This window comes from Capra hircus, chromosome 7, assembly GCF_001704415.2.
Source record: "Capra hircus breed San Clemente chromosome 7, ASM170441v1, whole genome shotgun sequence".
In the NCBI taxonomy this organism is placed as follows: domain Eukaryota; kingdom Metazoa; phylum Chordata; class Mammalia; order Artiodactyla; family Bovidae; genus Capra; species Capra hircus.
The window spans coordinates 8,573,439-8,585,515 of NC_030814.1; the positions used below are offsets into that span (position 1 = coordinate 8,573,439).

At 41.5% G+C, this 12,077-nt stretch overlaps 1 protein-coding gene across 10 annotated transcripts in view; it reads right to left on the minus strand.

The window, feature by feature from the left end:
- The window catches only part of PAM (peptidylglycine alpha-amidating monooxygenase), a 323,067-nt gene continuing 313,625 nt past the window's right edge, over window positions 2,636–12,077 (minus strand). For 4 of the 10 annotated variants that reach the window (XM_018049999.1, XM_018049998.1, XM_018050005.1 and 1 more), the window contains 3 exons: window positions 7,072–7,275; window positions 4,124–4,180; window positions 2,636–3,474 (listed from right to left, as the gene is read on the minus strand). In XM_018049999.1, the coding sequence (XP_017905488.1) occupies window positions 3,299–3,474; window positions 4,124–4,180; window positions 7,072–7,275 (437 nt within the window). In that variant the 3' untranslated portion in view covers window positions 2,636–3,298. The remainder of the gene's footprint in view (window positions 3,475–4,123; window positions 4,181–7,071; window positions 7,276–12,077) is intronic. The other 6 variants (XM_018050006.1, XM_018050000.1, XM_018050003.1 and 3 more) reach the window with 5 other exon arrangements.

Consider the following 12,077-nt stretch of genomic DNA (forward strand, 5'->3'; position numbering starts at 1 on the left):
CTGAATCTCTGGAGGTAGCGTTCAGTCAATTTTTCCTTAAATTCCCCAGTGCTTCTACTGCGACGGAATCACTTCCTTTAGGCACTTCCCAGGTAGTGCAATCTCTAACTCAATAACTGAGGTTCAGCTCAGGACAAAAGTCAGTGGAGAGAGCCTGAAGCCAGCAGAGTTCATTCATTCCTAGTCTGCCCTCTAATTAAGCCAGGTTGGTAGAATAGGTGTGGTGTTCCAGGACAGGATGGGCATGCAGGTTTTCTCTTTTGTCAGTTTTCCTTTTTATACGGCTGTTTGCTTATATTCAGCATATAATGCCATGTGTTATAATAAGGGACATATGTAAGGGCCCAGGCACACGTCAATGGCTCAATGCAGGGGTCCCCTAACCACGGCCAAGGACGGGTATTGGTCAGTGGCCTGTGAGGAGCCCGGCCAAATGGCAGGTCGTGAGCAGAGGTTGAAATCGAAACCACCGTCCCACCTCTCCCCCGGTCTGTGGAAAAACTGTCTTCCACGAAACTGGTCCCTGGTGCCAAAAATGTTGGGGACCACAGGTTTAATGGATGAGGGAGCTTACATGTCTGAAGCAAGGAAGGTTCTGGAGCGACACCTCAGCAAACGTCAGACAAAACATGGCGGCCGGCCAGGCTTTGCTCTGGGTGCAAGGGGCAGTTGCCAATTATAGCAGGGAATAAAGTCAGTTACCAGGGAAACACGGCCTCTTTGATTAGAACTAGCATTCGCTGGGCCTGGGGCAAGGGTGTCGGGAGGTCCGTGAGGTGCTCGAGCTGGTGACGCACAGAGAGCAAGGGGACAGCCATCTTGACTGTCCTGACTATACACTCAGCTGGGCTGTTCACGGTCCCCTGTGCAGCACAGAATTGTAAGATATCCTTAGGTTTTCTATTGGAAGCAAGACTCTCAGTTCAGCACCACTTTCATTTTGGGCTTCCCAAGTGGTGCTAGTGGCAAAGAACTTGCCTACCAATGCAGGAGAGAGAGACGCGTGTTCAATCCCTGGGTTGGGAAGATCCCTTGGAGGAAGGCACAGCAACCCACTCCAGTATTCTTGCCTGGAGAATCCCATGGACAGAGGAGTCTGGCGGGCTACAGTCCATAGGGTCACAAAGAGTGAGACGTGACTGAAGAGACTTAGCATGCACCAGCATGTAAGAAGAGCCCTGAAAAATGTTTTTGTCTACTCTATGGATACTGTGGAAGAGTTTAATTACCCAACAAGGTGCTATCTTTCAGAAGCTACTTGGGAACAAATTTTTCTGCTCTTATTATTAGCAACTCTAAAAGTTTAATTGGCTCATGAATCATGTAACTAATCCAGTTTTATTTAATGAGCTGCTAGAAAGTTTAGAGCCAAATTCTTCTAATGAACTATAATAAGAATTATTCTTGTATAAATTTTTCCATTTTTTATCTTTGTTTTCCCTTTTTTCTTTCCTGCTTTCATATAACTTATCATTTTGATCTATTTTTTTTTTTTTTTCCCATCCATGAGCCACTGTAAAGCTGTTCAGGAACAAAACTGGGCATACATAACATTAAAAGATATGTAGTTAACAGAGCTGATGATCAAATAGTGCACCAGAAAAGATGGCTTTCGTGCAAGTCAACTAATTTCCTCAATGTAAGAAAACTTGAACAGCATCAAAGTCAACTTATGCCTCTTGGGCACTGTATTAACACTGATGTTGAAATACAAACATGTAAGATATAGAGAACAGGCACCCAAACTGGATTGGCCGATACGTTTGTTGGGTCTATTAATGAGAGCTTATGGAAGAAACGTTAGGAACATCTTGGCTACCCAATATGTCAGGACAGTGCTGTTGTGAGTCTACATTCACTAATGTGGTGAAAGGGGCATAGAAGAGAGGCCAGAGGGAGCAAAAGTGTGTTTTCACTCGACAAGGAAAGAAATCTTCCAGTTAGATCAAGTGTGTGTCAATTATGAGGGGAAAGAATCTAGGTTGTTAGATATTTTAAATAACTTAGCTAGAAGACATTTCCATTTTTTTTTTTGCAAGTTAGTCTATATTGTTTTAATCTCTAATATGCCACTACTGAGATGTCTGAATAGCAAGTAGGCATTCTGAAGAAAGGGTTCTAGAGTCTGATTATTATAAAAAGAAAAGCTATCAGGTTCTTACTAAACTGAACTGACAGATTATGAAAAATATGTTTTAAAAGTAATTTGTAGTCACTGTAAGATGGAATATTCCTATAAAATACATGGATATTTGGAGTAAAATTATTGTTTAAAAAAGGAAACCATTAGTAGTAACCTACACTGATGGATTAATTTGTATATGTAATTTGAGACACAGGTTTCCTCTTAGCTACAATCACCTTTTATTATTTACCTTCTGATTGTTATACAAGCAAAAATCCTCTTTGGATTTTTAGAGAAAGCCTGGTTTTCACATATATGTAAACTCGGGCTGGTTTTTAATTTATATGTGCTACATAATAAAATGGTTTCTTAATTTTAATACAATGCACTTCTTTTGAAACATTGAAAAGGTTTCACAGGTTTCACTATAGCTTAGGTTTGTGTAATTATTACAAAAGTTGTATACAAGCCCTGCAAATATGCAAAAACTGCAAAATACACTCTGACAGCTAATGCTCTGAAAACACTTTATTACACAAATTACATTCAGATTCTGAAAATAGTGATCTAACAGTATAACCATCTAAAAATAAGACATCCCCAAAACACACCAACTGAGGAAGGAAGTTAAAAAAAAAAAAAAAATTTAAATAGAGACTTTTTTCTTTCCCTTGTTGCAATATAATGTTAGTGATTTTAAAAAAATAGGAGATTTAGCAGCTTTGTCGTCATGTAGCACAAAGTTTCTCTTCACTGCCACAGGCTGAGAATGCTGAACAGGAAAGGCACCAAAGAAAGACACTGGCAATGGAAGTGCTATTGGGAGAATACTGTGTTCAAGCAGATAACGGAGTTATTTACAAACTACAGAAAAGTCTCAAAAATGCAGATGAGCAAACCTGCCATCCCTAAACGACTAGCGTGATGGAAGAAGAGGATCGCTTCCCTATCCTATGTTCACATAAAGACAATGGCACGGCGAATGAACTTTCAGGAAACTCCTCAACTAGAAACAGAGGCCACCTAATCCCAAAGGAAGTAAATAAAAGGTGTACGGTCCCACACAGACGGGTACGGTTCACAATTAAATACGCAAAACGCTCAGCGTGCTCAAGGGGAAAGGAACCTGGCATCCTTGGTAAATCTCGTCAGCCTAAAAGAAAGCCCCGTTTCTCAGGAGGAAGGGGTGGGGGCGGGCGGCGGGGCCGAGTACTCTTCTTCGGACTCGCTTGCGTCCTCATCTTTCTCCTGGTCGCTTCCTTCCGTGCTGAGGCGGTCGAACCCCTTCCGGCTGTAGCCCTTCCGGCTGGCGAAGAAGTTGCCCAGGTTTAGGCCTCCGCCTCCCTTTCCTGGAGAAAGCGAACAGGGACAGAGGATTGAGGTAAGGTCTGCACAAATGATTTTCAGTTTCCTTATAAATTCTTCTGGGGATGGGAAAGGGCAGGTATTAGAGAGGGGGGAAAAATGACATAGAGACACTGATCCGTCAGAGTCAGAAAGATACGACTTCACGGGTTCATTAAAATAAATAAGGAAAAAACAAACAAAACACCCCAAAGCTCCCCAGGATTATGTATTTCTGCAGGATTATTTCAGCTCCTGCTTTTTCCAGGCTCTCGGGAATGGCTGTCCCCTTGAGCAGCTCTTCATTACGATGAGTTTATGAAAAGGTCATCCTCACTAAGACACGCACTGACACACCGACAGGAGTGACAGAAAATTCGCTGAAGACAAATGGGGGGACATAAAAAGGCAGGGAGAAGAAGTCGGTGACACAGAATGGCAAGGTGGGAAAACGAAGCTGCGGAACCTGCCGCCTTAGTCACACACTTTTGGTTGGGGCATGGTTTGCATCTGGCATTTGCGGGGGATACTGTGTTACACAGGAGAAGCCTAATTTCCAGAGAGAAAATACAAAGTATCTCCTTGCTTTTTAAAAGACATGATCTTGTTGACTGTGAATCAAATGGGAAGGATTCTAAAAGGTCACATGCATACCTCTAAGTCTTCCCAGAACTCTTCCCGAACTGGCCTCAAGTTTACGTTCAGAATCTGCTAGAGAAAGAGGGCATATTTCAAAATAAGTCCCAATCACCCTCCTCAATCCATGGGCCCAGCTTTCAATACAAAATAAGGAATTCCTAAATGATTAATAACAAGGCCTGGCTCCCGTCTGTATGTATTCTTAGAATTCTAAGGGGGGCAAAAGGCAACGTATCATCCAGAGCTGGGTTTGACTCCTACCTAGGTCTCTTATAGGCTGTGCAATCTCAAATTACTTCTCTGAGCCTCAGTTTTCTCTTCTGAAGAAAAGATGGGACCAATGACAATCCCTACCTCTCCGTAAGCATGTGACATGTTTACAAGCAGTGTTTGGTATATACACAGGAAATGCTCGGTAAATATTAGTTACCTTTATTATGACAAAATTAAAAATTACCCATAATTTGTAAAACCTTGGAAGCTGTGGTTACTACAATTTAGGAATATTGGTCCGAGGTTTTAGGCTTTCTATTAACAACAGTACATGTCCTGATTGAGGAAGCTTTGGATCCAAATGCACAGCATTTGCTTTTTACATAAGACTGAAGGCAAAAAACTTCTGAAACCCTGAGTATCTGCAGCCATACATGGTGACCCAAATTCTTGTTCCATGAAAAACTGACTCTCTCCTTAGGCGGAGGCTGAACTCCAGACGGAGTTTCTGGTTTCTCCGAGTGCTGTGTGTCTCACTGCGCTCTCTGCCCTGCTTCCAACACTCCCTTCCGGACTATGGTCAGGAAAATAAGGCTCAGGGTCCTCCCACGAAGCCTCTAACAGGAGTGGAGGCGGCATGGTGGAGCACAGAGCAAAGGCAGAAGGGGAGGTGGGGAGAGAAACAAGCAAGGAGGGAAGGAGAATTTGATAAGACGGTTAGCAAGCCGACAAACGAAGACTGCAAACTGCACAAGGATGCGGGCTGGTCCTCAGTTTTGCATCCCGTGTGCCCAGCACAGTGTCTGATGTGACGCTGACAAGCTATATGGGTGTGCTGAGTAAGTGGAAGGCCTTTCACGAGGGTTATTAAAACCCTCATAGACTGTATAAGATCTATCAGGAACAAATGTTGAAAAGAGGTGAGAGGTTGGTATACTTTTAGAATTAAATGTATTAGACTAAACCATATAAAGCTGTAGTTTCTTAAATAAAACATGATTGAACATGAATGGAAAAAAGGTGAGAGGCTGGTATACTTTTAGGATTAAAACAGAATTAAATGTATTCAACTGAACCATATAAAGCTGTAATTTTTTAAAACATGACTGAACATGAATGGCAATTTCATATGGTTTGACCTGGGTCCCTCAGTCTTCCCAACATACTCCTGTGAACAATATTCTGGTAGCAGCACCACGCACATGTGCTAACAGCAAAGAGGTAGATACCAAACCTTCTTGATACCCCAACCACTCCTCCTTTGAGTGGACTGATTAGCAATATTCCTGCTATACCCCGCCCCCTGGCCTCATGTATTTCTGATACTCCACATATTTATCACTGTACGTACCATCCACTATTAATACCTTTTTGTGTCATTTCTTTTTTATGTCTTATCTATTCTGTGAGCTCCATTTATTTATTCCATCCTTTTCCCAGTGACTATTTATCATATCCTCAGGGCCAGGAACTGTTATTTGTGCTGGATATATCAGGAAACAAGCAAACACACAAGATTCTTGCTCTTTTGAAGCTTCCATCTAATTCCATGAAGACAACGACTACATCTACTTATCTTTGCCTCTGCTCAGCCCTTGTTGGGAAGAGTTACTGTATTTTTGAAGAGCTTTATTGACTGCAGGTGACAAGCAAGAAGTCCTAGAAAAACTCCCTTTCAAAAATTATTAATTTAAATCCTTTGGTTTTGTTTTCTGTGTCCTTTTCTGTGTCAGGACTTTGCCGTGGGCACTGAATCCCTGCCAGTCGCCTTGGCCTGAAATTGGATCAGATGCTGTTTCTTGATCGAATGCTGTCCACCATTCTGGTCCATTAATACCTTCCCAGATGCAGCTGTAGCCTCCTGCCTCAGGACCTGGGGACCCCGCCAAGGGACTGTTTCTGAGAGGTGAGAATCACGAGTTGGATTTACTTATGTGGATACCTTGAAGGGAACTCAGCTACTCAGTCTGATACTATGATGATGATTCGACAAAACACTGACACCAGTATTGGACTCTCCCCTCCTTCACTCCACTCTTTTAACTGTCAAATGGTTTTCTATGGAAATAATTGGTTTCCTGAGAGAGGTGAGGTTTAAGACAAGTATCTTTTATGACTTTTTATTAGTTTATTACTAATGATTATTCCTTATAATCACTGGTGTTATTAATTGAGCACTTATAGGTGCCAGGTTCTGTGATAAATGCTGTATGTACATTATTTCATTTAATCCCTACACAGCCTTGTGACTATTGTACCCCCACTTTACAGATGAAAAACCTCTGGCTTAGAGAGGTTAAGTAACTTGCCCAAGGTCACAGAGCTAGGGGCTAGACCCACAACTAGGGAAAAACAGACAACTTCTAAAAAACTGACCCAGGCGTTTTGAGGACTGGGCCTGTTTCTAACAGCAGGGATCTCCTCCTTCCTGACGCTTCAGCTAATTTATACAGACTCTACTCATCTACACAGTTTCATATGGAGACATCTAATGGCTTTACACCAATGCTAAAAAGCCGTAATAGGGGGTTGGGCTTTTATCTATCCAAATTCTGAAGCTCCAGGTACATTTTTCCACTTTGATACTAACTATAGACAATATTTGGGACACAGACAATCACACTGAAAGAGGTACAGAACACTTAAAAAAAAAAAACACACTGAAAAAAAGGTCACAACCAAACTTTGATAATCAGGTCAAACACTCTTTCCCAGAGAGGTTCCAAATTCAAGGGGCTCGTTTTACTTGCCTCCAAAGGCCCTTGATTTTTTCCACCGAATAAATAAGGCAATGGCCAGCAGGACAACCACAGGAATAACCAGAAGGGTTGTAATGAGAACAGCCGGCACTCCGGAGCCCGGCTCTTTGACCAGCTTCTGTTTCTCTTGTATCTTCTGCAATTCTGAGGAGGCGGGTTTGTTCTCCATTTTGGTTTCAACAACTGCCTCGGATTCTTCAGGGAAAGAAGAGTTGACAATATTCAACTGACTCAAAGACTCTGTAACCCTCCCACCCGCCCCTGCCCAGGCAGATTAACGGCTGCTCACGAAGAACTTGTTGAGCTCAATGCATGCGGGGTTCAGGCTTCAATATCTGCAGCTACCGAGCTGGTACCTGTGACTGGCAAATTCCCATGGAATGGTTTTTCACCTTTAAATTGGTTTTATTTGGTTCTACCCTTTGTTTCCTCTTTAGGTATAATTCCACAGAAGATGTATCCTCCTTTTGCATTTTTTCAAAGGTAAAATGAACAGGCGACATGGTATAAGGGACCAGAATTGGTGTGCATACTGGAGTCAGATGAATCTGAGCTCGAATCCCAGTTCTCCTGTAGAGCCAGCTTGTGTAACTTTGGGCAAGTTACTTAAGTGATGTGGGCCTTAGACACCTCCTCTGTATAACTGAGGATGACAACGACCTCCTTAAAGAAATTACTGAGCATAAATGTTTATCCTAAGGTGCTTCGTAAGTACTTATCTCCTTGTGATTTTAGTTTATGAGCCTCTTTCGTGTTCACTGAATCACTGGTGCCTCACATGCATAGTCGCATGCATTAATTCTAGAATTGGAAAAAGGGAACTGGGTCCTTCCCAGGCTCTTTTCTGCAGTTTCCAGCAAGTTATAAGTGTAGGATGCACTGTATGTCCGTTTGTTGTTGAGGAAAATAACTTACACAGCTGTTCCGTGATATTGGCAGATACTGGGTAGATATCAGGCCTAAAGTACTACTTGGGAAACTGATAACAACAAAACTAAGTAAGCGATTGCAGGAATCTTAACAACTACTGACGCAGAATGAGGTTGAACCTTGGGATGTTCTTGCCCCCAAGAACACATACATGTGTCTGCCCAGAACCCTGTGTGTGAAGCTAGAAGTTACAACCGAGTTTGCCCAAAGGCTTACAAGGTTTCTGAACTTCAGCTTCTTGGTGTGCCCTTTTGCCCTATGATACAAATTGTATCAGATGGCCTCATGGTAATTTTGACAAAGTGGCAAGGATTAGTGTTTTAACACGATCAAAGTTTAATATGTGTAGACATATTGGAAATACTTCTCCAAGGAAGCATTTCTCAAATTACTTAAGACATTGTAAACACCGTTTACGATACACACTGCTAGGTTCCAGCTTTTTGCCTCAATATTCAGAGCAAGCTTCCTGACTGGTCTCAGTGATATCTAGGGCGCACATACACTGTTTCAGGCACTCTTCTCATTTAATCATCACACCAAGCCAATGAGTGGGCGCTATTGCGATCACCACTTCACAGATGGCCTCAGAGTTCTCCTTCCCTTCCCTGCACTGTCATTAAGTCACAGATGGCCTCAGAGTTCTCCTTCCCTTCCCTGCACTGTCATTAAGGGGAGACCACTGTTTCTCTTCTTTTATCCATGGAAGTGGGTCTTCAAACTTAAGTGGGAAAGGAGGAAACGGATTGGTTCATAGACCTAAATGGTTCAAATTTAATCTAAGTCTCAGTTTCCAGGAGGAATAAGAGTATGATTCTTATTTTTCCTGGCTACTAGCTGTTTTGTCTTTTTCTTCATTATTGTTGAAAAGGTATACAGATTGTTCTATGTTTAAGCAAAAAATAACAATAAAGTGATGATAGGATTACAGAATACAGGCCAAAGAGGTGGAGATTGGAGGACACGAAATTGCTGCCTTGGCAGAAGGATTTGTGCCTATTTGAAAGTGACTATAATCAGAGTAATTACATAGCACTTTCTACCTGTCACTTAGCGCATCTACCTAGGCCGTGGATGTTCGCTGTGCCAACTCATATGTCATTTCATTTGTAAGCCTGAGCTAGGACAGAGCTCCAGTAAAAGGAAAGAAGAACTATGATGTAGGTGACAGACTAAAAGAATCATTTTACCTTTCACAGAAAGTGTGCTGAGAATAAGGTGGGGAACTTGCGAAGATGGACACACTGTACTTTAGAAATCCTTGATATCCACACCTCTTCTGTACTCTGCATGTCATCTCCTAAAAATACTGGAACATTCTAACTTTTGGAACCAGGTGCAGTATATTTAGATTTTAAATGACGCTCTACATTTTAAAGAATGAGGATAAAAAAATTTTAATTTCCTACTGTAAAAAAAGCAATATGTTGCTCTTAGATGACTTTATAAGGGGAGTAAAAAGCCTAAAAAATAGTTATCACTTAAGAGTCTAAGAATTTCACTCAAAGCATGAAGAACAATCTAAATTCTGTCACTTTTACTCTTTATCCTAAATTCTTTCACTAAAACCCCCCAGTAATTCAGAGCATCCTTGATGAAGATGGAATGAAGAAGCTCTAAGATTAGCCAGGACCTGGTGCTACTAGAAGGTGGGGGTTGCTCATGGACATTTTCCTGTCATACATGACTCCAGACAGATTAAATCGACAACAAAAATATCTTCAAACAAGCTTTTCCAGCATCTCTGCAGATACCTGGAAATAAAATAATCCTGAAGACTGATGCATAAGAGGTGTTCTCTTTCTTCTTTAAAGCAACGCATTTAGAAAGGGAAGTGCACTCTTGTGTGAGCTCACACACACAAGCACATGTGCGTCTCTCCCCCTTTACAGAAGGGGAGAAGCCCAGAGACCTCTGGAATGAAAATAACTGGGACAGGAAGGAGAGACATTCTAAATACACCAACACAACAATTACTACCCCATTCATCACAGATGGAACTGAAGGCTGAAGGTTTTAGATGGCATAATGGCAAGTAACATGTGAGAAGGCATGGAAAGTCTGTATAGCATCAATAAGATCCCGGGCTTATTTTGGAGCCACTGAGGTTCAGTTCTGGACCATTGCAATAAAGCACATACTGCAATTAAGCAAGTCACGTAAATGTTTTTGGTTCCCATTGCAAATGAAAGTTATGTTTATACTATACCATAGTCTATTAAGCATACAATAGCACTGTCTTAAAAAATGTACATGCTTTAATTAAAAAAAAAAAGTTTCTTGCAACAAATGCTATTATCTGAGCCTTCAGCAAGTCAGTAACATCAAAGATGGTGATCACAGGTCACCATAACAAATAACATTGAAAACGTTTGAAATATTTCAGGAATTACCAAAATGTGACACGGAGACAGGAAGTGAGCAAATGCTGTTGGCAAGTGGTGCCGGCAGACTTGCTCAATGCAGGGCTGCATAAGCTTTCACTTGTGAAAGACACAAAAAAGCAAAGTGCAACAAAACAAGGTATTCCTCTACACCTTTCTGGGTTGGTTTGTTTAATGCACTGTGCTTCCTCTACAATGTGTTGCTCTCCATAAGGTCTAAGATGCCAATGGCATTAGAGAATTTATTTCTATTTTCTAAAGACAGATTCACCATCATCATCTTTCACTGTGGGGTGGGAGCGGGGTAAAGGCTATGCTTTTGGAGGGATATTGGTATGTCTGTTTTACCCTTAGGAACTTCATTTGAAAGTTTCAATCCCTTTCCTAAGTTTCTTAGCATCACAAATTCTCTTATCCCTGAAACTGCCTGAGAGCAAAATACTGGTTCAGAAACTCTGCTATTACTGATCAGTTGTGTAACCATTCAGTGGGGATGAGTGTCATGAAAGGTTAGTGGAATTTCAAAATCTACAATTACCATGTATCTACAGGGTTGTTAATCTGGGAAGATGTTTCTCTGTCTCTTTTGTAAGAGCTGGTTGAGGCCAAGCTTATAGGTTGTGATAAAAGACAAAACTCTTGGCGATCCAGCATGATTTATATTCCTTTCTGTAGTAAGAAAATAATCTTAAAAAAAAAAAGTTTAATGAGACTCATATGGGTTCAAAGAGGACTAGAACAAGTTCCTTTGGGTGTGGGTATTCCTAACTATTAACACAGGACTGTCACGACAAGAGATTTCAGTTGAGTTTACTATTTGAACTGCTGGGAAGTTCCATGACCAAATGGACTCTGCGGTGTGCAGAGGGAGAGAGAACGTGGTCAATGGGTGAGCACGGGTCCCCGTGACTGGCCAACCAGGGTGAGATAGGTGGCTGGGCTGTTCACAACACGCCAACCAGGACAGTCTCAGAGTTTTGGTGGGAACTATTTAAAGGTAAATTGGAAGTGGTCAAACAGGAGATGGCAAGAGTGAACATTGACATTTTAGGAATGAGTGAACTAAAATGGACTGGAATGGGTGAATTTAACTCAGATGACCATTATATCTACTACTATGGGCAAAAATCCTTTAGAAATGGAGTAGCCCTCGTAGTTAAGAAAAGACTCCAAAATGCCATTCTTGGGAACAATTTCAAAAACAACAGAATGGCCTCTGTTCACTTCCGAGGCAAACCATTCAATATCACAGTAATCCAAGTCTATGCCCCAACCACTAATGTCGAAGAAGCTGAAGTTGAACAGTTCTTTGATGACCTACAAGACATTATAGAACTGACATGAAAAAAGATGTCCTTTTCAGCACAGGGGAATGGAATGCAAAAGTAGGGAGTCAAGAAAACCTGAGTAACAGCCAATTTGGCCTTGGAGTACAAAATGAAGCAAGGCAAAAGCTAACAGTTTTGCCAAGAGAATGCACTGGTCATAGCAAACACCCTCTTTCAACAACACAAGAGAAGACTCTACACATGGGTATCACCAGATGGTCAATACCAAAATCAGACTGATTATATTCTTTGCAGCCGAAGATGGAGACACTCTATCCAGTCAGCAAAAACAAGATCAGGAGCTGACTGTGGTTCAGATCATGAACTCCTTATTGACAAATTCAGACTTAAATTG